At 41.7% G+C, this 26099-nt stretch overlaps 1 protein-coding gene across 13 annotated transcripts in view; it reads right to left on the reverse strand.

The window, feature by feature from the left end:
• Positions 1 to 5479: 5479 nt before the first annotated feature.
• RAPGEF6 (Rap guanine nucleotide exchange factor 6) overlaps positions 5480 to 26099 on the reverse strand; it is a 124009-nt gene continuing 103389 nt past the window's right edge. For 6 of the 13 annotated variants that reach the window (XM_014253126.2, XM_088063788.1, XM_014253124.2 and 3 more), the window contains 8 exons: positions 24993 to 25213; positions 22770 to 22961; positions 21365 to 21499; positions 19916 to 20029; positions 17263 to 17488; positions 15013 to 15524; positions 11824 to 12135; positions 5480 to 10083 (listed from right to left, as the gene is read on the reverse strand). In XM_014253126.2, the coding sequence (XP_014108601.1) occupies positions 10058 to 10083; positions 11824 to 12135; positions 15013 to 15524; positions 17263 to 17488; positions 19916 to 20029; positions 21365 to 21499; positions 22770 to 22961; positions 24993 to 25213 (1738 nt within the window). In that variant the 3' untranslated portion in view covers positions 5480 to 10057. The remainder of the gene's footprint in view (positions 10084 to 11823; positions 12136 to 15012; positions 15525 to 17262; positions 17489 to 19915; positions 20030 to 21364; positions 21500 to 22769; positions 22962 to 24992; positions 25214 to 26099) is intronic. The other 7 variants (XM_014253127.2, XM_014253130.2, XM_014253128.2 and 4 more) reach the window with 3 other exon arrangements.

A 26099-nucleotide genomic window follows, 5' to 3' on the forward strand; every position in this document is an offset into this window, starting at 1 on the left:
AGGGTTATCCAATTAAGCCAGAGCAGAGGCGTGTCCCTGGTAATGGACACCACAAAGGGAGCCCAGGGAAGGTCACAGGTTCACATCACACACCACTTTTGCATGTCCCTGGTTATTTATTTGTTTTTCTTGATGTGAAACATCCGATTGAAAAAAAACATACAGCCTTGTTTAGAAGTCACATCTCCAATTACATTTAATTACTACCGCTGTAAAATGGACAGTGACTTCTACTAAATTGAATTACTTCCCTCTGCAGACAGTGAAGGCGAATGGCCAAGCCCAGGCACAAATCTGCAGAGGCAAGAAGAATTCCCAGCATCCCACCATGACACATCTGGGAAACCAACAACAAACTCACCTGAACAGTAGCCATGAGGAGCTGAGGGTGCTGCTGCTCCCCAAAACCTCTGAAACCTTTTTTGCCTGTGGGAGCAGCCTGGGAAACCCACACTGGATGGCTTTCCTGCACACTGCACCTGCACAGCACCTCCCATATAAAGCTCATAAAATTCATGTTATTCTACCCCTTGCCATAGGCAGGGACACCTTCCACAGTCCCAGGTTGTTCCCTTGTCCAACCTGGCTTTGGACACTTCCAGGGATGAGGCAGCCACAGCTTCTCTGGGCAGCCTGTGCCAGGCCCTCACCACCCTCACAGGGAAGGATTTCTTCCTCATACCAGGTTCTTCATCACTCCTTTGGTCCTCCAAGCAGAAGCCTACCATAAGACCTTCCCCTCCACCAGCTTCACTACTAACACTGAAAAGAAAATGAGAGAAAGGAGAGGAGCCATCACATTGCAGCTAAGCATTAGTGGTGTACTTACCCCAACATACACTACACCGAAATGAAGACAAGGTGTGCTCACAATTCTGGGCAAGCAGGTCGTGAAAGCCTCCATCAACCCCTGATAACCCTGTAGTGGTTTAGATTTGCTAATTTGAGTTTCCCAGCCACCGCACTAAATAATGCGGTGGGTTTATCGCTGGCTAAAATTACTAGGACACTTATTTTTCACTGGGAGATATGGATTAGGAGAAGGGTAAAATAGGTTTGAAACTTAAAAGGAATAAAAAATTCTATTAACGGGATCACAAGAATAATAAAATAAAACTTCTAGAAAGTTTTCTTCCTTTTGTTTAACTTTTTTTTTCTTAACTGATAGAGACAAAACCTGGGATGTTAAAACAGTACTAACTATACAGTAGTTTTTTATCAGTTCTTGTAGGGAGAGGAGTTTTCTTTTGTCATGCTACGGAGATTTTATTTAAAAAAAACAATTTTCTTGTGGCTTTTCACTTTTACAAATAGCAGCTGCCTGGGTAAAAATTTTGCCACAATGGCATTTCTTCTTATTTTCACAGCTTTTTTAGAGGTGTGTCTATGGGCTATGAACTCATGGAGTATTATTTTAAGGATGAGTTATTTAAAGGCAAAGGTTTTTTCTATTTGTTTCTGTGATCATCTCTGGGAACAAAGATTTTCTTCTTCTCTCCCCGGGGGCAAAGGGTTTTCATTAACTCTCATTTCTGTCTCTCTGTTCAAGTATCTCATGGGATCACAGCTACTTTAACATTTCCTTGGCTTTATTAATGGATGTCTTTGCTCAGGTTAACAGTCTGAATAAATTTTCCCCCCATACTTTTCTTATGAATTAAAGGAGATATTTTAGTATATCATTGTTTATTTCCATGGCTTTACTAAAAGAATATTTCAGCTCTATTTGGCATCTCTTCATTTTTCTTTTATTTGAGACTTGACTCCTGGAGGAATTTTTCCTTAATAAAATACTGTCACCTTCCTGAAAGGGCCATCTCCCTCTGGAGCCATGAGTTTTGCCATGTAGCAGCATCCTGCTGTACAGCCAACTGGAGTTCTGCTGCTCCAAACATACTGTCCCCAGGATCACTACTCTGTGGAGTTGTTCAACCCAAGTCATGTTTACATAAATGAGTTTGAATTTATAATAAACTTGATCGTGCCTAACTGATAAATATAAAAATAAGCCAGTTATTCTTGCTCTGATCCTAAAACAGGTGTTTGAGGATATAAAATTGCACTGTGAGCTTTGAAATTGCACATACAGTTACAACCTTCATCTTTATTGATACTCCTAAGTGTTAAATGCAACTATATCTACATTGGAACTTCACTTATTACCATATTTCTTCCTCTCTCCCAAACCAAAACTGACTTGCAGCACTGCAACACTGGTAATTATTCTCCTCCTCTGACAAATTCAGGGGAATGAACAGAAATCTTTGTAGAGCCCATTTAACATTCATCTTGTACAAACAACTTGGTTCTTCCTTCATTTCCAGGAGTGTTGGCTCTCTCAGAAAAGTAAAAGTCTTCAGGTCAGTACCTTGAAGAAAGACTTTGTGCTTTTCTGTTGATGGGCTGTGGGATTTCAGTATGTGGAGCTAGCAGCTCAGTGCTGATGAGAGCCAGGGGCAGGTTAAATCAATATGGGTCTTCATCTCCTTCACACTTTTTTTTTAAGAATTCTTTTTATAGTTTGTGTTTTCAAGGTTTTCACAGCAACAAGAGCTTCTTTACATACCCCCACCCTCCAGCAAAATGTCATCAGTTCATGTCATCATGTGCCTCCAGGACCTGGATCTTCAGGAAAGCTAAAAAACCTGCAAATTCTGAGTCAAACCACAAGAGCCGATGCCACAGCCTGCAAGCACATAGCACAAACACCACAGACTTGAAGTGCTCCTCCTGAATTAAGGATGGATGAGAAATGCATTTACACCATCCTCAAAAGTGCAGGAATTGAACCCAGAGGGAATAATGGTGCATGGACAGGTTTTAGTCCTCCTGGTGCTCAAAACACGGTCTCTCCAGCACATTTTACCCTCTTAATAAATGATGAGTGGCTCAAACACTGACTGACCCTGCCTACAGAGCCCTCCTGGCAAGTCCCCAGGTGGTGGAGACACCTCAGGCTGTGACACTGCTGCTGCCAGTCCAGTTCTTGCCTTCTTACTTATGGCAAAAAGAAAGCATGTTTCCAGCAGGCAGCATCTGGGCGAGCAATCTTCTGTGGAGAATTCATCTCTCTTTTCATATTTACTTTGAAGGGACAATTCTCAACTTCTCCTTGAGCAAATAACACATGGCACTACTGCAGTCTAACAAGCAATTGTTAACTCTTCCAAACAAAATGAGATTGCTACTGACTCTTCAGCAGAAAATCAGATAAAGCCTGAGTGTCCCCAGGGAATACATTCAAGTTTAGGTCAGCACCCATTTGATGCACTTAGTGCAGCTTCAGAAGCCCTCAAGCACAGGGAATATGAAGCTCCATCAATGCAAGAAGCTTCCACCTCTCCAAAAGTGCCAGGTCTGACCCAAATGTTTGGGTCCAAGTCTTCCCTTGGAATGTGAGGATGGGAAGTGATGCTGCACATCGTGTGCTGGGTTTCTACCACCTGGAAAGAGGAGATGAAAGAGAAGCCCAAAATCCAAGTACCTCATTATGTGGACTGTTCGCTAGTGACACCGCTTCTCCTCCATTTGATTTTACACAAGGAATTGCTGGCTGCAGTCAGGCCATCCTGGCACTACACCTCCCAACAGAATCTGAGAGCTATTTGCTGCCTTCCCACAACACCTTACCAGCTGCTGATGCTTCTGCCATGGGAAGAAATACTTCACAGCTTTCCTCCAGCACAGTGGATGAAGAGATGTGGAGAAAAGGGCACGGCTTCCCCAAGGCAGGATAACTATCATGGATGAAAAGGGATCATCCAGGCATGTGAAGGAGAAATCAAGACCAGGTACCAGATATCCTTGTGAAGTCCTAAGTGCAATGTGACATGCAGACATTTCCAAGGGGCGCAGGGCAGCCCATGGCTGGAGAGCAACAGGTGAATCCCAGAATGTCCCCAGTGCCACCCACCAAGGTGCTGGGTACTGGTTTGAGCATCGCAGCGACAGCGTGCACAGCCCCTGCAAAGCCTGCACAGGAGCTCACAAAACCAGAGGCAATGCTGGCCTCTTGTGGCAGCTCTGCTCCTTCTCCTTCTTTAAAAAGAACAGAACTTTTCAGAGGTTTAAAAAAAAAAAAAAGAAAAAAAAGAAAGAAAGAAAAAGAAAAACCTTACCATGTCTCAGAAACTGCTGGAATTCAAAGATTCCCGGGAACAAAACCAGGCTGGTTTTGAACAACAAGGTTCTGCAAACAAGGTGGGGCTGGACAGGGCTCTGATCAGCCTGGCTGGTGGAAGGCATCCTTGCCCATGGCAGAGGGTTGGAACTGGGTGAGGGTTAAGGTCCCTTCCCACCCAAATGATTCTGTGATTCTGTGATTTTAAAACTGTAAAGTACCACTGGCGTGAGTAAGATGGTGAAGATAAAACTCAATTCTTATCTGACCTGCAGCAGAGGTGCAGCCACATCCCCATGTCCACATCCCCATGTACAGTGCAGGGAAAGGGCCTGCACAGGGAGCAAGGGAAGAAAATGTCATTTGCATTGGGGGAAGCAAAGAACAAGAAGCTGCAGACTCTGCTTGCTAGCAAAGAACCCATTACACAAGTGTTCTTTCCCACAAAATTCCCACATAGCTTAGCTTTTGTATGATCAGTACACAAATGGAGGGAAAATGCAGTCAGAATTGGCCATGTCAGCCAGGGCAGGGCGGCCCAGCACAGCTCCTGCTCTCCCATTGCCCATCCCACCTTCAGCACCACAACACTGGGGTGGCTGGGGGCCACAGACCCTCTACAAAAATAAGGGGGAGGAAAAAGAAGTATTTTCGACTCTGTTGTTCCACCCTCAGTGCCAGCACACACTTCCATCTGTGTGTGGTGCACAGGGTGAAGGTCTGGGAGTCACCACACACCAGCCAGGGACCTCAGGCTCTCTCTGGGCTCTCAGGGTCAATGCTGAGGCAGCAGGCACAGAACCCAGGGAAAGGAGGAAGATCATAGAATTACAGAGTGGTTTGGGTGGGAAGGAACATTTCAAGGTCATCTAGTCCAACCCCACAACTCCTGCCATGGGCAGGAGCACCTTCCACTGTCCCAGGTTGCTCTAAGCCCTGTCCTTGGACAGTTCCATGGATGGGGCAGCCACAGCTGTGTGCCAGGGCCTCACCACCCTCACAGGCAAGAATTTCTTCCTAAAATCAAAACCAATCCTGCCTTCCTTCAGATTAAAGCCATTTTCCCTTGTCGAGTCCCTCTCCAGCTCTCTTGGAGCCCTTTTACACTGAAAGGGACTCTAAGGTCTCCACAGATCCTTCTCTTCTTCAGTCTGAACAACTCCACCTGTCTGAGCCCATTTTCACAGAAAAGCTGCTCCAGCCCTCTGAATATCACATGTCTGGCTGTATTGTCCTCACTGTGAAGACACAACAAAATCACTCAGTGGTGGCTCCTCTCTGATTCCAGGGTGAACATCACTCCCCACCTCAGCTCCATCCTGCACTGGCTGCCAGAAAACAGCTGCTGAAAACAATTAATACATGTTGATTGTTTATTGATTCCAACATATTAATAGATTGGATAATAAACAGTACTTTTAAACATTCTCTTAACCAAAAATATAACAAATATTTACAATCACTCAGTAAAAATACAAAAAGCATACAGAGGCACTGTCTTTCTAAAAGACATAAGTGTAAGAGGTATCAAAAAATAGGAGACAAACATTGCTTGTTACAGAATACTTTACAATCACTGACTTGTGCAGTACAGTTGCTATTGGAATATCATTACATCTGTGCAGTTTTGCCAATATGCTCACATATTTAGAATTTAATTAATACCAAGCTAAACTGCATTCCAGGTATATCAGAAATAAAGATAAAACAATAAAAAGCACAACAGAAGCAAAAGCTGGGTTGGGAATTCAAGATAGATTACCCTCAATACAAGCGTTCTAAAATATAATGTGTAAAGCTTTTATAAAGAGAGAGTATCCCTTTTTTCTTTTCTTATGGCAAAGGCAGTGATTAAGTTTATCCTTCAAAAATTCTAATGTTTTACAGAAACTTAAATGACAGGGCTGTATTTCCACTGTTGCCTGCAGTAGAATTACTTGGGATGCAATGAAAGAGGTTTTGGAACACCCCTGACGCCCCACAGGCCCCTCTGCAAGTGGCATCACTGCTATGTTCAGCCCCTGGGGACACCCTCTGCCTCTGGCAGGTGCAGACAGCCCCACTGCACCCCATCCCAAGCAATGGGTTCTGAGCACCCTGCAGTGAAGCATCACTCACCTGGCATTACATAATCTGCTGAGCTGGAAGGGATGCATCAGGATCATCAAGCTGAACTCCTGGACCTGCACAGCACCATCCCCAAAAATCCCACCCTGTACCTTAGAGTGTTGTCCAAACACTTTTTGAGCTCTGCCAGGCTGGTGCTGTGACCACTTCCCTGGGGAGCTGTTCCAGTGCCCAACAACCCTCTGGGGGAAATACTTTTTCCTAATACTCAACCTAAAGCTCCACTGACACAGCTTCACGCCATTCTCCTGTGACCTGTCACTGGTCATGAGAGTGAAGAGATCGGTGCTGTCCCTCAGAAGGATGTTGCAGACTGCAATGAGGTCTCTCTCCCCTCAATCTCCTTTTCTCCAGGCTGAACAGACCAAGTGCCCTAAGCCCCTCCTTATAAGGCTTCCCCCTCCAGACCCTTCCCCATCCTTGTGGCCTCCTTCGGATGCTCTCTAATAGCTTCATGTCTTTTTCATATCATGGTGCCCAAAAATCACATAGGATTCTCAAGGTGAGGCAACACCTACAAACTTATCCGAGTAAAGGCAAAAGGAAGGACCAAGGAAAGTCCCACGCTGCCCATTGTTGCCAAACACTCAAAATTTGTTTACACTGCAAAAACGTGAACTGCAAACATCCACAGCCACTGTCTTTCCATTCTTTTGTGCACTTGGGAGATGAACATGAGGCTCACAGAACTCATTTTCCCCTTTCTGTAACTGGAGAGGTCAATTCAATTTCACCAAACTATACTGCTTTCTCAGGAATTACTTGGAAGTTTAAGATTTAAAACAAAACACTGTGTACTTAAATCATAGAAATCTAAAATGCATCTTTCACCAGCAAGTCAGGAGCTAAAAACGAGCAGGAAGTGAGCAAACCCAGGTATGGCAGTGGAAGAACATGACATGAGGCACCTTAACTGTTTATCAGCATCAGAGCCCGAGTTAGAAGAACTTAGCAGAGGTACAGAATCAGGGATCTGTGGTCCAGAAGACATCACTTCAACAAAGCAGTGTACAACAGGTACTAATCACCATATTGCTTTTGTCTGAACTACAAAAAAAAAGGGATAATGCCTCTTCAAACCCACAGACACTCTACATTTGGCTGTTGTCCCCAATCAATGTGATCGGTCGAGTTAAAAACAAACAAACAAAAACCCCAGCAAGGAGCAGCAAAAAAGCCACACTGTGCAAGGCAGGAGTAGCTCATCTGTCCATCTTTTATACATGATTTATGTACACCAGGTGTGTTGGCTATTAGGAAAATATGATTAGTGAGAATTTCACTCATTCCAGAACTTTTCAGTGTCTGCCAAGCCCTGTGGAACAGATGGATGCTGTTGATGTGCAAACACCATCAAATGCTGTGTTTGGATGGGTGATTTATTCAGCTGCTCTTGCTGACTGCCAGGAGACCCTGACCCTGCTTCATACTGGGGCTTCCCTGCGTCCTCAAAGGCAGCACTATTGGGTTTTGGGGTAAAAGAAAGCCACTTTAGTAACCCCCATCCCCTATGCTTTTGTTCAACAGGCTGGAATAAGCTGCAGCACCCCCCCAAGGCCAAGGAACTGTACGGTTTCATTCACCTGGCAAAACACAGATGATTTCTGATGGAACACAAAGCCTGTTGATTCCATGTAGAAGTTAAGCAAGTACAGCTGACAGTGGGATGGCAGGACCTGCACTTATCCCACAGGAATATCAGTTCAAGAGTTCCATTATCAATATTTCATGTGTTGAAAACACTCACTCTGCCCTGCATTGCTTTGACACATTAATTTTTAGTCATTAAGGCCTTAAGAAAGCAAAATGCATTTATTATGCCATACCTCAAGTGAATTTTAATATATTTTTTCAACCATTTTCTTCTCTGATACTTGTGCCAAAAATTCATACAGCCAACCAGTGAGTTATAAATTAGGCATCCTCTTCCTCAGCATCACTGTTCATTTACACCTTCTCAACTCCAATCATGACAGGTACATTCCAGGCAATGTTGAACCTGGAACTGCTCTGAAGGCAGACACAGGCTGGGTCATTCACATCCACCTGGCTGCATCAGCCCCTAGCTACTATGAAGAAAGCACATCAAAGGCTTTGGATTGTTTTTGGTACTTGTGGCATTTTCCAAAAATGTTGCATTCATCTTGCACCCCTGCACACATATAGGTTAAAAAAAAAAAACAAACCCTTAAAGCTCTTCACAACTATGGATATAGAAATCAGTTTTGAGGCACTGTAAAAATGACAAACATCATCTTTCTAGCTTAGGCTGTAAACATCACAACAAAGATTTACAATTAAATGTTTAAATATATATTCACACATTCATTTCTGATTTTAACACTAGAATGGGGTGTTATATATGGAAGGAAGGATGGAAGGAAAGACAGAAGAATGGAAAGAAAGGAAAGAAAGGAAAGAAAGAGAAAGAAAAGAACCTGCAGCAGGCAATTCCAGTTCTACCCTTATGCACTCTGGCTGGCTAAAAGTAAAATCAAAGAAGCAATTCTTTTGACCATAGTCAAACTAGAGGCTGGCTGCAAGTCAAAACTCTCACTGACATCAACGCCATCAGGATTTTTAACTAGGATTTTAAAAAAAATTTGTTTGAGATCATCTGTATTTTCCAGGTAAACACCACAGTTTTTTAACCCATCATAGAATGCATTATGCTCTTCTATAAGGACTGTGTCATTTATTATTCAGTTTCACAAATTTTATTGTGAAATGCAGGTGATTTCTAATTATTTTATTATTTTTTTAAAATATAACCTTTGCAACTAAACCCTGTGCAACTCTGGGAAAAGGCCAGGACATGTGAGATGATCTTAAAAACCACAACACACAGCTGAGTTTTGAGTTTTAGAATATGCTTTGCATATTGAACTCTGCAGGGCAAAACCTGGTTAGAACTCCTTTGGGAAAGCTTCAGATCTCCCCAAATGCTCCCCCATAAGCTGCGGCTTCCACATTTCAAACATTCCTTAATAGGGGAGGAGAGCACCAACTGTTGCCTTAGCTAAAAAAATTTCTAAAAATCCTTGGACAGGCGGTTTTTGCTGTGTTCATGTGGGAGGGGAACAGCAGGAGTGCTGGCTTGACAGACGCTGCTCTGCAGAGCACTGAGCTCTATCCACGTTAAATCTAAATTCACTCTAAAATCTGTAAATTTCTGCACCCGTTTCTACTTTTCTGTGTTTATTTCGAGAGCACAACTGTTGATGTGTACCCAATTTACTTTCACATTGACTAAACATTTATATTAGCCAACCAGAGCACTCCCAACACACATAAAGGAAACTCCTATTTAAAAATATTAAATTAATAAATTATTTTCAGATACTTCAGCAACATCCTTCGCTTTTGCTGACACTTTGATATAATTTTTTTTTTCAAGTTCATAAGATAACACTCTCAGACTTCTAACAGTCATGTAGAAAATAGCAACAATGGAAACTACTGAAGGATTAAATGGTATCATACAGAAAAATGCTCCCAAGTTTCAAGTGGTGGTGACAACTGGTCCTCCCCAATGCATGAAGTCCATCTCTGGGTACCCATGTTGGTATCCAGGCAGTCAGCACATTCCTTGAACAGGATTTCCTATTTCATAGGCAGAAATAGCTTCTTAGGTGGTGGTGGCAGAGTGAAGGAATGTGTAAAGAGGTGATCCAACTTGTTCCATCTCATCTGTGACAGAGGCAAGGTCTGAGGTCAGTAGCAGCAAGTTGTCAGCAGTTGCTCACAGAACCATGAGACGTTCTCCTGCATCCCTTGTATTGTGAGTGGCTTATGCAAATAATCCAAGGGTTAAACTGCTGATACTTGTTCATCTTCTGTAAAACAAGATAAAGAAACAGGCAATTATTCCACCAGTTCCCACCTCCTCGGGCACATAGGGCACAGACCAGCACCCAATGAGGTGATCACAGTGAGTCTATGCCAACTTCACCCCTTCAGCAGCATGTTTTCACTGTCTTTATTACCACTGATCACTACACATTCCGTATCACCATTTATCCAATCCTCAGGCAACCACAGAATGGTTTGGGTTGGAAGGAACTTTACAAAGCATCTCATTCCAACTTCATGCCATAGGCATTGACATGAATGTGACACCATCCAGGTTGCTCCAAGCCCCATCCAGCCTGGACTTGTGCACTTCCAGGGATGGGGCATCCACAGCTCCTGCAGTCTTTGGGATGATGGTCATACAATAAAGACAGATTGCAAAACACAAAATCCCAGATCCTCCAAAAATGATCAGCATGCAGCTCCCAGTATGCCAAAAGCTACGGATCTGGGAAAAAAGCCAGCAAACTTCCATGCAGTGGGCATTTTATACCAAATAAAATTAACCAAGCACTTTGAAAATAGCAAAATAGGTGCCTCTAAAAGTATACAGTTAAATATAGCTTAGAAAAAATTTGATTAAAAATTTTTGAAGCAATGACTTCCTTATTTTTACATCAAAAGCACAACAGAATTAATGCCAGGCAGCTTTATGTTTACTGTAAGTTTGAACTGCAGTAGTAATATATATGTTAACTACTGCTTACACATTTTAAAGGGCCAAGATACAATAATCTTGCATTAGAAGTTGTTTAAATCTAAATACAGGCTCATTTTAAATCAGACTGAAATGGAAGGAAATTATCACAACATTCTAATAAAAAAATGAGTTCACCAGCTAAAGGTATAGAAGATCACATTGGTGCACAGAAATTAAAAGCAAATCAGCAGATAATTAAGTAGAAATTCCCTTGACCTGAAGTTAGCTTTGACACAATGTAAGAGCAGTCTTTATCAGAAAATCCCCTCACATTTTGGTAACCCCACAAATGCCATGCCTGGTAGCACTGGCTGTTGCTTCAAACAAGAATATGAAAAATGAACTGGAAGAGACACTCTCAGGCCAAGTTAGGCACAGAACACAGGTTTCATCAAATGCACTCTCCAGAAGAACAGAAGTTCAATATTATTTTGTTCAATACTTTGAAACTCAATCTCCAAAAATATCTGCTGAGGCATAAGGCAGCTCAATGCCAGCACACACAAATACAAATTAAGTTCACCAAATCCAAATCACTCATTTTAGACCATCATTCTGATGCCAGCCAAAGCACTGGGACACCAGTTAATCAACCCAGGGAGGCTAGAATTTTTCCACATGTAGCCTGTCAGTGTCTCATCAGTGTTTAAGAGACAGATTTTAAAGAAAAAAAAAAAAAAACAAACCAATATCTACATGCTCTTAAGTGTCTCAGCTGTACTTTAGGAGATCTCATACGTGTATTTTTGTATATTTGTTTATTTACATATACTTTGACTTTGTTTGGTGCCAGCATGCTTTTTCTATGGGGAAGGCATTATTCTTTGCTTTAAATGTGTATGTACATGCACACAGCTATGCATGACATACACAGCCACACATGTGCATACAGCCATACACACAGAACTGTGTATTTAGAGATTAATCTGCTTTTAATCTCCAAGAATGACCCAAGAGAAAGCCCAGAACATCGCTGTGAAGTGCACCCTGCAGAGCCCCACTCCCGAAGCAGGTGTTCACCTACCATCCTCTTCACTATCTGCGTCAGGCAAGTCTGCTACTCTGGGGCTGGACGGCTGCCGGCCGTACCACTGAGGCGTCCTCGAGGAGACACAGGCCACCGGGTCACTACCGAGAGCAGCTGGTGCAAGTCTAGAGAGGTCACTGTGCAGCATTTTTGACCTCTGCACTGCCACACTATAGTCTGGAGGTTTGAGGTGTGGGTGGTGGGGCGATCCTTCTTTTATGTCCGCTAAAGAAATCCCCATATATCCCGGAGGGGTGGGCGGTGGCTCCCTATACCTATCGTCCTTCTTAGGTGAGGTGACACAGTACACTGGGCACAAGAAATAAGCAATGGAAATGTTAAAGAAGAAAAAGAAAGGAAACAAAACGTTAAAAAATCATGAAATGTTACAATGGCAAAACAGAAACTGATAACAAAATGCAAATGCAGAAACACTGGTTATAATGTCAGCAGCAGATATTTATGCCTTCATTTCTATTTTCTATTTATTTTAAGAAGTCAGAGTATTAAGAGAATCTGAGAACTCCTTAGATGAGATGTCAGTTGAGCAGAAAGAGGACTCTAAGCTTGTCTGTATTCAGACTGCAATTAACACCTTTTATTACAGTCCCTGCTCCTATGGCCTGCTGCACCAGGGGATGCCCTGGAGCTCTTTGGCAGGATGGAGAGCCAGCACAGCCAAGTCTGCTGCCACAGTTACAGGCTGGGAAACTGAAACAGAAGGAATTAAGGCAACCAGCCCAGAGTTACTTCACGCAGCATGCTGGTGTCTGACAGCAAAAACTGCTGGTTGACTTCCAACATCCATTTCATCGTCCTACAGAGGTCAGTTGCTTAACACAAATTCATTACAATAAAATATCACCGTATCAACTGATGTGCATGAAGACATGAAACCATCTGGCTATGCCACAGGAAGAAGAAAATAGCATCACATAAAATTGATCCTATGAGGCAGACTGTATTAATTATTTTACATTTTCACAGAGTGAATAACAGCTTGTCACACTCATACTTTTGATTTCTTACTTTTTTTTTTCCCTTGGTTTTTGTTTTATTTTATACCCTTATCTTAAACTATGTTCTCTGTTTACAAGTGAGAAAAAACTAGGAACAGTTATTGGCACAGCCTTTGGAAGGGCTGCATTATGCCTTGTGCAGTCATGAAAAGGCTATAATCGACATTATTTATTTGCAATGTCCATAACTCATAATTCATCTTCTCCCTGCCTTGTTCAGCAGTAGTTCAAGTCACAGAGATTCTCAACCCAAAATTTAACTCTTCTTAGTTGCCTTGCCTCCCTCCCACCCCAGGTCTGGGGCTTGTGTGCATGTTAAACTGGGCTTTTTTCCATGGACATGTTTCAACAGTAGAGCTTCAAACCCAGGGTAATTTCTTTAATCTCTTAGTTAAGTGAATTTGCATTCTTCCTGTGGATCCATTTTAAAAAGTGCATGTTCATTAGTTTCATTTATTTCAACAAATATAACAGTTTCTTATCTTAGAAGAATGTGAAGGGATGAAAAGTAAAGGAGTATTTCTTATTGTGTTGTAGACTTGTGAGGTTCCAGGTTTTGGTATCAGGAACACAAGCTGGTTCATACTTTATGGCCTCAGCTCATGCTTGGGCTGACAGTAAAATAACCAAAACCAAATTCAGTCAGTCTGGGGTTTAGCAGATACACGTGGGCACAGGCAGAGATTTATATTATTGAATTACAGGATTTATTTTCATTTAACTAGCACTGAATGAGGTCTCTGTGAAAATGCAGGGTAAGTGAAGAGGATCTGCTCTTCCCTGGAGGGATAGGGAAGGGCTGGGTCCTCACCTCACCTTCAATCTTTGTTGGATTTGCAGGAGGAATGTCAAGGGTGGGTATGTTCTACTTCAAAGGAGAAAGCTTCAGGCTCCCTAGAGCTAACCTTTAATCTACTGTAGTAATGCAAGAATAATGTGTCCCTTTGTCAAGTTCCAATTCATAGTATTTTACAAATGGTGAAAGGAAGTGAAGGTATCTTTGGCATACTGTGTGATGGTGAACAGCTAATGGATTTGCATTTGTAAACCTGTAATTATATCCATCCATATCTGATCTTTCCTTGACCAAACAAACATGCCCACTCCAGCACTCTGAGTGCTCCTCACAGCTACACAGTGCAGAATGGAAAAAGAATTAAAAGGAAGGGAAAGTGCTGTCAGCAAAGACAGCATGTACTGAACAGAGAATCTGCCATCTCCAAATACAGCTCAGACACTTATGAACAGCTCTGAAAGGCTGCAAGGGCAGAGCACAGGCATAGCAATGAGCTGCGAGCAAATCTTCTGCAAGGCTCCACCACAATTTCTTTTTCCAAGTCAAGAAGGAGGAACACAATCCAAGACCTCTGCCCTACGTGCAATGTTTATTCAAGCAATTACTTTTGATAATAAACCCCTCCAGCAATCCACTCAGTAATTAAATTGCATTTCAGCTGCACCCTTGCCTCACAGTCTTAGAAAGCTTTGCATTCCATGTTTTATCTTGCTACTAACCCAGTTCCTTTAATTTTGGCTAATGAACTCAGACAGGGGAAGAACATCTTGCTTGATAGAACTATGCATATCTCAAAGAGCATTTTTAATTTTTTCTCCTTTCATAAGTAGCCAAACTGCAGCTGTATAATCAAATAAATGTCATCTTAAAACAGCAAAATAGCTTTCAGAGCCAAAGCCCTGTGGATGAAAGTTGCCCCAGCTCCAGAGTGGCAGATGAACTCCACACCACTCTGCAGTCATGCACTTCCCTCTGGGTTCCTGGGAATTATATTATTACATAATATATAATTTATAAGGAGTATGGGATCACTGACCCTTGTCAGAAGAGCATCTACAGTGATAAGTACACCTCCAAAATCATTCAAAAAAGCAAAACAGCATACTAGAGAAAAGAACTGCCTGACATTTTCCTGCAGAGTTTTCCTGCACACCCATGAAGTGATGGGGAAGTGTACTTGTTTATTATTTTGATATTCCTAATGCAAAAGAAGGTGGCTTGAAAACTGTGTAGTGCTATGATTACAACCACGTGTGAAGCTGAATTCAACATGACAGGCAGCCCCAGACCAGTTGATGTCATTTCTTAACAATTTAGTATCAAAATGAAAAACAGATGTAGCAGCTTCCATGAGCTGTTGGCTTGGCTTACCTATCAGGCCTTTTTCTGTACTTGAAGTAACAGTTTTGTAAGCTGTATCAGCACCTGGTTTAGAGTCCAAAACCTCCGTCTGCTCCGCTGTGGAGTTCTCCAGCCCCCTCCGCTTAATTGTCCCATAGTTTGTCTCGTAAGTGTCTGACAGGGAGCTGGAGGATGCCCAGCTCTGCCGAGACTGATTGAGCTCCACGCTGGCTTTCGACTGCCTGTTGGCTTTGGAAAAAGCTTCAGAATACAAATAACCCTCCTCAGAGTAACAGTTTGTGGGATCCACTTCAGCTATAGGTCCATCCAGCTGGGTGTGACGGTAAGAACTGAGGAGATCCCAGCTCTTCTGGTTTGGGATATTCTGGAAATTGTCATGAGAACTACTTGAGCATGAAGTCCAGCTTCCCCGGCCGCTGTCTGCTGCCTCTACTGTGATGTGCTCGTGGGAGATCTCCTCGCTGCTCATGGAAGACGTGAATGCCATCCCTCTGATCAGAGCAGGCCTAGTGATGGACCAGCTATATTGGAAAATGACAGAAATTGGGAAAAAAACACTTGTAAGCTTTTACAATAAGAGCAATGTACTCAGAGCCAACTCTGGGTTTGTATCAGGTAAGCAGCAAGCTCAAGGGAACAGTGACAAGAGACAGTGTTACTCCCAAATCATCAGTGCACACAGCAGCAAGGAAGCTATTCCCAAGGGAGTAAGAAGTTTGAAACATTTATTTTCAGGCTGCACCCCAGATCCCTGAGTCTGGCCCACGTTAGCTCTTCTCTACCAGTCACAGCAACAGTGCCTGACAGAAAGCAGAGGAGTAAATTACTTCTTACATTTAGTCTGCTACCACCTTTTTCTTTACATTTATAAACTAAAATAAAAATAAATATTTAGAATAAAATCCAACCCCTTCACTGGCAGCAACATCATGCTGTTTAGACAGAGTAGAAGCAGCTGAATTTCAAGAACATTTGGAAATATATGGCGTAAGTAACATTTGTGAGAACAATATGGAGGGACAGATTGTGAAAAGCAAAGTCCAAAATTTCTTTTTTAAGGAAATGTCTGCTGAAAGCTCTAATCGCTCTAAATGCATAATTAAGTGGGGAAAAATAAAGTTAGGTTTGTATGAACTTAGAATACATGAAGATAGGATTGCTAGACATTATTCAAGTCTCCGAACTATTTCTGGGTGTGTTAACAAATGCATGGGCAGCACAACATTAAAATTCAACACCCTCCCTCAGCAGTTTACTGACATGTTGTGAAATCAAGGAACATTTCTTAGGTATGTGCAAGCAAGGGGTGTTTTTCCTTCCTTTTCTTGTAAATCCTAGGATAAAACCGACTTTCTTCCCTTGCAACCCATTGAAACTAAAGAAACAACCACAAAACTTATTATGTCTTATGTGTATTATGTCTTCTAGAAAGGGAATTATTTTCTTTGATGAAGCACATCTTTAAATTCACATTTTAATCCTGTGAAATGAACAGAATTACTCATTTCTTTCCATCCCTGGAAGTGTTCAAGGCCAGGCTGGACGGGGTTGGAACCACCCTGATCCCTGCCCAGAGGTTGGATCAAGATGATCTTTAAGGTCCACTGCAACCCAAAGCATTCTATGATTCTATGTACTGGAAAAATTACAAATGTAAGGAGAATCTCTCATTTAGCTAAATCCATGACAACTGAGGATAGACAATGCTATCTATCCCAAGAGATACTAGGAGACATCCTTGATCCCATGGATCAACGTGCTACATCTAGCAAGAAAAATCAAAAAACTTCCAGTTCAAAGCATCATTTCAGCAGAAATTCTCACTGCACTAAAGTAACAAGACCTTTTGTATGGAGTCTGCCTAAGTAACAAATGATAATTAGAAAAATCCTTACAAATCACATTAGAGCATGTTAAGTGACTGGCACTGCTGACTCAGAGAATTGATCATATCCTGTTGCTCTTTTGCTCTCTCTCACCATGGCACTAATTTGCTAAGCATCATCCTGGCTTCTAACAAGCTTTCAGTCTCCTGCAAGAAATATCCAGCTAAACCCCACCAGTGGGAACAAGCTGTTGTCTCCCCAAAAAATACTGTAAGCTTCTTATGGAAACAGGCTCACACGCAGCAGCCAGCGTCCCAGCTTCCAGAAAAAGCATAATAACCACAAAGGAGTGCACAGCTGTGTCCTGGCCAAAGCTTCCTTACCCCTTCTGACGCCAGAACACCAAGCCCCACCAGAACCAACTGCATCTTACCCGGGGCAGGGCTGAGTGTAATCTGTCAGTGCCTGAGGATGCTCCTTTCTCTCTGCCCCGCCTGAATCCACCACAATGAGGGACTGGGACAAACTCCTCTCGTCCTGCAGTCCTGCTGACATGGAGTCCACAGAGCAGTTGCTCACGATGCTGGACCGGGATGAAATCTCACTGTGACTGGAGTCCGAGAAGTTGTCAGATTTAGTGGAAGGTATGAGGGCATAGCCTGAGGAGGGGAGAGAGGAGGGAGAGGATGGAGAGGAGAGAGAGAGGATGGAGAGGAGAGAGAGGATGGAGAGGGGATGGAGAGGGGATGGAGAGGGGATGGAGAGGGGAGAGAGGGGAGAGAGGGGGTGGTGGGGGGATGGGGAGGGGATGGAGAGAGGAGAGAGGGGAGAGAGGGGAGAGAGGGGATGGAGAGGGGAGAGAGGAGAGAGGGGAGAGAGGGGAGAGAGGGGAGAGAGGGAGAGAGGGGAGAGAGGGGAGAGAGGGGAGAGAGGGGAGAGAGGGGAGAGAGGGGAGAGAGGGGGAGAGAGGGGAGAGAGGGGTGAGAGGGGAGAGAGGGGGAGAGAGGGGAGAGAGAGGGGAGAGAGGGGAGAGAGGGGAGAGAGGGGAGAGAGGGGAGAGAGGGGAGAGAGGGGAGAGAGGGGAGAGAGGGGAGAGAGGGGAGAGAGGATATCTTGATCAACATATGACAACGAAGTATTGATACACACATTACAGTGAGGATATTTAGAAGAAAACCAACCAAACCCTGTTTGCATACAATCAGTCCACTCAGGATTTTAGGGTACTAAGCTTTTAGCACCTAGCAGCATCTAGCAGTGATTTACTAATGCAAGTCCAGGGACACCAATAACCCACCTGCAACTCCACTACTCTCCAGAGCAGCAGCTTTAACCTATGCAACCAGAATCAGCAGCATACTGCATCAGTACTGGGCTGGCATATCAGGCCTTTCCAATTCTGCAAGTGCTGACTCCTTCAGTATAAACACAGCACACTTCCTACTATCCCCCTGCCATGCAAGACTCAAAAAAGATTCTGGCAGTGGAGGAGGAGATCTAACTAAGGTAAAAGACAGTTATTAGCACTCAGGGATTAGCCATATAATCCATTTCATTTTTATGTGCTCCAAAACTAACAGAGAGGGAAGCAAAAGCAGGAAGTACAACCTTGGGAGGAGCTGGACCAGACTCTACTGTTGTTCCCACAGAAGGGGAACAACTGAAGACCCCACCAGATTCAGAGCAAAATGTATAATACCTTTTTTTCTTTCTTTTTTTTTTTTATGCTTGGCTTACCCTCAAATAACTTTTCAGACATGAATAAGGTATACATCCTTATATATCTAACACCTCAGCCAAGCTTTTTTCCCCCCTACATTTCTGCACATGTGCCTTTTAGTGGGACTGACACACATTGACTATGTGAAGAAGTGAAATGACAAGGCAGTGTAAAATCCAATGATACACACAACCTAATACAGAAGACCAATGCCCTTAAGTGCATAAACAATACAGAGACGAAACAGTATGGCATGATGATACAGTGGAGACACTGGCATACAGCCACTGGGTATAAAGCTTATAATTTGAGATTTCACAGCTTAACTTTGACTATTGCTGTAAGATTTTAAGAGCAAATATGAGCAGTAAATATCAATATTATCAAACTATAGAACTGAACCTTAAAATGTACTTAAAGGCACTCTTTTTAAGATTAAATTTCAGTTTCCTTTAATTTGTCAATAACTAGTATTTCATATTCTTTATATTTTTTAAGGGACTCTTTAAATTGACACAACTCAAGTTGTGTCAGTGTTCCAACTATCTGGAGAACAAAGGGGCTCCTCTTCATCAAAGAAATTAATAACATTATCTGAAAGCTGAGCAATAAAGTTACAGCACATATGTATGAACAGACTAAATATAAGGATGTGCTGGGCTGAAAAGGACAGCAGAAGATGTGATCAATGGAATAGGCACAAATGCTGGAAGTGAACATTCCATTGACACAATATCAGGTACTGTTTAATTTACAAATGTTGCAGGAACTTACTGTTTCATTGGCATTTGTGACACACTAAGTAACTGAACTGACACTGTACCTGTTCCTTGATTTTCTAAACTTCACATTATTGTCTTCACTGCACTGTAAGGGTGATTAGCTATAATGAACTGACACAAACATCTGGAAGGGAAGCACATTAAACATCTTAAACATGTCAATGGATAATGCTGAAATAACTTAGATAAACGCAGGATATCGGATGTAACATGGACATCAGTATTCCTTCTAAAAATACATTATATAGTCTTCCTCCGTCTTCTAGGCCTTGTGCATAGGCAGTAGGATGTGTACACACTGCTGTTGCTACAGATACTTGCTGTACTCAGAGTATCAATGTCCTTGTCCTTTTGGTTTTCACTGCTTTCTAAGGTTTCAGTGGGCTCTGCTTCCCTTTTTGCAGTAAAAGCTGTTCTTTCCCTGGAGAAGCTTCTTTCCCTAAGTCTTCTAAACCAGAATCCCTTTATTTTTGTAGGTTCATGCTCATCTTCTGCCTTTCTACTCTCTTTCTCAATGTCACTTTTCTCAGAACTCTCTCCAGCTTGGCAAATCATCCGAATTTGCTTTTGTAAATAAGCCCCACCTATTCCATAGCTGCGCTGTCCACTGTTCTTGTTGCTGGTTTCACTGGCCAGTGATGAGGAAGAGCCAGAGAGATTCATCTGACTGCAGTTACCAGACCTTTGGATGTTGCCAACTACAATGAAGTAGACACAGACAGATGTTGATAGATGGTAAGTAACAACAAAAATAACATCCTAATTGAAATTCCTTTTTTCTTCAATCCTATTTGTGTATCACTTGAGTAGAGCTCAAAAGAAAATTAAATCTAAGATTAAGTGGAATGTGTTCATGCCTAAAATTATGTCTTTCAGCTGTCTGTGAAGCACCTAATTTTAGATCAATGAGCTGTTAGCACAACACATACAACAAAGTACAGATCACCTCAATCAAATGAGATCAGTGCTGAAATCAAGCTGAATTAATGAAACAATCCCCAAGAAACAAAACATTGTTTTCAAAGAACCAGGTAAAAGTTAACAAAAATAACATAAGCCATGCTCAGTGGAGCAAGATTTGGCAGCCCAAGTATTTTGGCTTTTTATACATGTTTAAGTAAAATAAGTAGCATTCTCCTAAAGGGAACAGGATCTTGTGAAGGCAGAAGTGGATGGACCAGCCTGATCTCCCACTGAGAAGGGTGAGAAGATGCAGCAGGTCACCGTGCCATGCCATGCCATGCCAATGAAGTGGCTTTGGGCTGTCAGTGAGTCAAAGCAGCAGAGAAGGGAGGAAGAGAGGCCTTATGCCATCCAACACTGACCACCCAGGCTGGCTACTGAGTGGTGCTAAGAGATTTCAAATGAATTTCCATCCCAAGTTGACTAATGATGAAGTGATGCAGGTCTTTTAAGATGAAGACATCAAAAATAAAGGGATTCTCAGGGCATCATGAGAGACAGGGATGTATACAAAGCCCTGTACACAAGAACAAAAAACATGAACAGAGACTCAAGATGTTAGATGGATCCTACTACTTCTGCAGCAACCTAAACCACCTGTCCTGTAGAAATGTGATATCATTCCATCTCAAGCTTTATCTAATCACCTGGTATTCCAGCTACCTTTTGGTAAGACCAGAAGTTGTCTCAATAGCTGCAGTTTCTGCCCAACACTGCCATCTTCAAGAAATTCCCAGGTTCGCAAATCCCATTTATTTAAGTGGCCACCTAAATCTGAACTGGCGTGATGGTGGGTGGCAGTACTTCAGATCTATTGGGAATTCTGCCAAAAGCACTTAGGCAGTATTTTAAGAAGACAAGTGTTGCCTTTTTTTAAATACTAAGTGACTTAAAGGTCCAAAATATACAAATAGAAAATCATGTCTATTCATAGAAAGACATGATTCTATTCTTGACATGAATATTCTTAACTACTATTTCTCTTACATGTTATTACCAACAACTATTCCTGCCACTGCACACCCTGGCTTAGGCTCCAGTTCCTGGGACTGATGCTGCTACACACGTACCTTTGCGTGGGGAGCCCTGAGGAGAAGCAGGTGGGCTGGAGTGCAAAGAAGATGCCATGGACATAGTGTCATCTGTTTGTTTCTTAGTACTTACTTCCTCAGACAAGCTTAATGACTTCTGTGGAGAGCCTGTACCTATGAAAACAATGTGATCAGTTACTGCATATTATTCCTCTTTTAAGTTACTGATTTCTGTTTGAACTAGAAATAAGCACCAAGTTGAACAATCAGAATATTCAGCAAGGAGAGGAACAGATGCTCAGAGAATTCTGCATGTGGAGGCAGTCTCTATTTAAATTTAGATCAGATCAGCTGTGGCCACTGCTACTGCTGGCTGTTCATCTGCCTTGTGTTGAAACATCCATATCCCAACAGGAACCACTGCAGTGGATACATTCATTGTGGTTTTGGCAAAAGGACTATACAAAAAAAAATAAATCTGTGTGCAGTATAAACCTTGGAGGAAATCCCTGCCCATAGCATTGTTGGGACTGTGTTAAAAACCATGTGTGTCAGGGCCACCAGCTCTGTTCAAGATCTTCACAAGTAGGAGTTTTCAAATCAGCACTCATGGACTAGTTTAGCAAAACCAGTGTCCCACACATGGTTTGGTATTTCTTACTCACTATTAGACCATCCTGCAGAGGATAACTCCTCAGTGCTAAGGAGTTATTTCAAGTTCTCAATAACTTGTTATATCAGCATGGACCACCACACATGAATGAAGAAATACCTCTGAGAAAAGTTTCTGGAACATGTCAAACTGCACAGGCTTTTCAGAGGAGAACTGAAGTAAATACTAACTGGAAACAATTACCTTATATGCTGTGATATACCGTTTTCTGAAACTATTTTAAATGATGCTGATGCCCAATATACTATAAAATAATTTCATATCAGTTATTGACTACATCTAACTTTGTTTAATAACCCAGAATTGCAGCTTTCAAATGATACAACACTTACGTAAATAGGGCAAAATATAATAAAGAATATACTGCTTTGCAACCAGTAAATTTAGAGACAAAAAAATTATGTTCATTAGGAGCCAACTAATAATATATGTTGCTCCATTTGGCCATAATAATGTTAAAATGGTGTCCCAGAGGTTAAAATATTAAATGTCTGTGATTTGTTTCAATGATTGTATCCAAATATATTAGTCTTCATGAAGCAAGAGCATATTTGGAGACAGCATGTCACCATTAACTCTGCAGTTATGACTCTGCAAATGATTAAGCATGGTCTCTTAAAACACAGCAATATGCACCAGATGTTTTAAAATTAATTCCTTTAATGAAGCACAATGGTATCTTACATAAACCACCCAGCTACAAAAGAGCTCCTCCCTCCTGTTTACTTACATCTTTAAACCTCCCCAGCCAAGTGAACTGAAGATACTCACTGAATGTGACATGATCCTTTGTCAGTCCCTTTTTCCTGCTGGGGTACAAATTCACAGTTGGGACCTGAAGAACTTGACTCATTCTGTTTTGTTGATGCTGATGGGCTTTCGTGGTTTGGCCAATTGATCTCATGGGCACCGGAGACATTTCGGAGGATTTCCCTCCTCTTCTCTCACTTAAATTTTTTGTCACTGTTAAGGAAAAACTGCATATAAATATCTACCACTTTCAACTGAAGGATTATTGCAGTACAACCATCCAAACAAAGGAACCACTATATAAAAATAAGCTGTATTTTAAAACATTTCTAATCCAAACACTACGATCTCATCACACTGAAGATGATGTGTGAAAGAGCTTTAAAAAAAAGCTTTAAATTCTTGAAAGTGCCATAGAGGCATTTAATCAAGAGATCAAGAAATGCTGTTTATTCCTACCACAAGCCTGTATTTTACACGTTTGCATGCAAGGTGCAATTGCATAACAGCACCTCCTTCAAAATCAGGTGGTTTTGCAACTAGCATCAAATGCTTCACTAGGTGGCACAAGTGATTTACAGCATAGGGCACTGCTTCAGCTTCTGCTTTAATCACACAGCAATTCACAGACTGAAGTTAAGGCCATCCTATTTCTCTTTATATTCTGCTGGAAAACTCTGGATTGCATTGTCACTGCTGCTCATTCCTACCACAAGCAAGGGCAGAAGCTTATTACTGAGGTAAGAAATGGGAGCTGAACTCCTGAAATGGGGGTTAATCCAACCAAGTGTGGAGGGACATCCCTGGGACAGGTCAGTGCTCTCACTCCACCAGACTTAAAACCACCAGGGGCTGTCAAGCTCCCCCACGCTACTCATTAGTCCTCTATTCTTTCTCCCAGCTCTGTAACAAGTATAATCTCAACTGGACCAAATACCTGTGGGTTTTGGGGTTTAAGGCTTTATCCCTAGTTTTTAAAATGGTACTTTTAATAATATGCTAATCTTTTAATAATATGCTAACTACATATTTACTTGTGTATCTACTTAAACTTCATTTTCCTTTCTGATGTTTAAGAAAATATGGACTTGATTTGCTTAACTACATGAAGTAGAACAGTCAGTATATATTTCCTATTTTTACTTAAAAATATCTATGGCTAGCACTGTGCAAATAAAGTTTTAATTTATTATTTTTAAAACAAATAAAAAGCAATCTGATAACATTTATGTTTTTCTCTTGGGCCTGGTACCTGTAATGATCGTACACAGATCAAGAGTTCAAACATGAAGGATTTAATCTTTTTTAGAAGGGAGTTAAATGTGGTGATTTCCAGGCTTCCTGCTTCAGTGCTATTCAAAAGTAAACACTAGAAGAAAATCTGTGTAAGACAGCATCTTAGGGAATAACAAGGATTTGAATTCTTAGTACTGGATAACGGCAAGGACTTAGAATTCTATCTTCAAGATGCTATCTCTGCTAGTCATGCTTTGAACTTATCTCATCAGAGACAAAAGTATTTGAAGACAAAAAAAGACTTAAAATGCTATATTTGGTCAAAAGAGAAGCAGGAAACATTAGTTTGTTTAGCATGGTTGTTACTCATCTATTTTGAAATAAATCTGCCTTTCAAGAAAGTGAAAACTGCTAGATTATCTAAATAAAACCCAATTATAATTTCTCAATTCTAAATAAGAATTAACTGAACTGTGTAAGACAGTAGGTCAGACAACAGTTTGCTTGACAAGAGCTCAAATTATGAGAGCTGTCCTGAGGTAGTCCTCAATTTGTGACTGTCAAGCCATGCCAAACTCATCAGACAATACTGACCTAACTTCTCAAACAATCTTCATTTGTTCTAAGGTGTAATCCATTGCAGTTTCTATATAATTTTGACTCATTTCATATGGTAAACACTACTTTTATCCCTCCTAATTCTGTGCAAGGACAGCAGGGCACCAAAAGAGCCGCTGTGCTATTGAAACTCCTGCCAGACTGATAGAAAGACACACAGCTTTAGGAACTAAAGGTCAAAATAAAAAACATCACAGAAGTTTTTTGAGCTCAACCAAAGCATGAACACATATGATGTCTTCCTGAAGCTCTAAGTACATGAACTGACAAAACAACACTTACTACAGGTATTTTCTCCTGGGAGGAAAATTTTTAAAGAGTGTTTCTAGAGAAGGAACATTTTTTATAAATGCCATAAATCATGCTGCTGTTCTAGCTCACTGTACTTACAAGTGCTGTATGCAGGCTCACACTGAAGTGACAATATTTGGATCTTTTCTTCGTCTGTCTCTACACTGAGGTTGGACAGGTACTGCTTCACTTTCCTCGCCATCTGTGCATCCTCATAGAGCTTCTTGGCATTCAGGAGCGAGCTGCGGCGGGCACGTTTCTTGTGAGCACCTCCCTGTACATCCAGCATGTTCGAGTTCATGCTTCCCTGGCTTAGAGATCTACAAGAGAAAACATCAAAGCAGTAAAGGTTCAGTTCTCAACAGCAACAAAGAGCTACAGTAGCATAGGCCAAAGCAGATTAATACCAATAATCTTCAGTTAGGGCTAGTGCATGCTGATGCAAATGAGTTAACAAAGATGAACAGCATTAAAACAATTGTCTTAACATATCTGAGTTTTGAGAGCAGCGATTTGAGTCTAGAACAGGACTGCATATGGAAATGTGGAGCTGGGAAGAACAAGGGGCAACACTGCATGTGGAACTCATTTAGCTCTGCTAATGAACCGCAGACCTGTGCTGCAAGATCTGCAGCTGATGAGAATAAATGGCCTCAAGTTGTGCCAGGAGTGGTTTAAATTGGACAGTAGAAAAAACTTCTTCAGGAAGGGGTTGTCAAGACCTGGAACACCCTGCCCAAGGCAGTGGTGGGGTCAGCATCCCTGGAACTGTTCAAAAAACACTTGTTTAAGGAACGTGAGGACATGGTTTAGTGGTCAACGTGGTGGTGGTGTTGGGTTGATGGTTGGATTTCATTGTATCAAAGGTCTTTTCCAACCTTAACAGCTCTATGAATTCAACTGTAGATTCTAAAAGCAGACAAACTTGGTAACTTTGTTGGTTTAAGGAACTGGGTACCCACTGTGTACATCAGGTTTACACAGGAACTTCTTGCACTTAGCTGAGTACAGAAGTGAGTGACCACTGCAATCCTCCTAGAAAACTGAGCTTCTCATAACAAGGGGCAAATTATGTTAAATGTACAAAGTGCATTCAATTACACACTTAACTTTCTTAAATTAATTAAAAATATTCATAGAAGAGCAGCTCATTAAAAAAATGTATCCCAAGAAAGGTGAGGAAGGCACCATATACACAGACTTATA

The sequence above is a fragment of the Pseudopodoces humilis genome, chromosome 17 (genome assembly GCF_049639895.1).
Source record: "Pseudopodoces humilis isolate 2021_Gansu_Grassland_sample_001 chromosome 17, ASM4963989v1, whole genome shotgun sequence".
Taxonomy (NCBI): Eukaryota; Metazoa; Chordata; class Aves; order Passeriformes; family Paridae; genus Pseudopodoces; species Pseudopodoces humilis.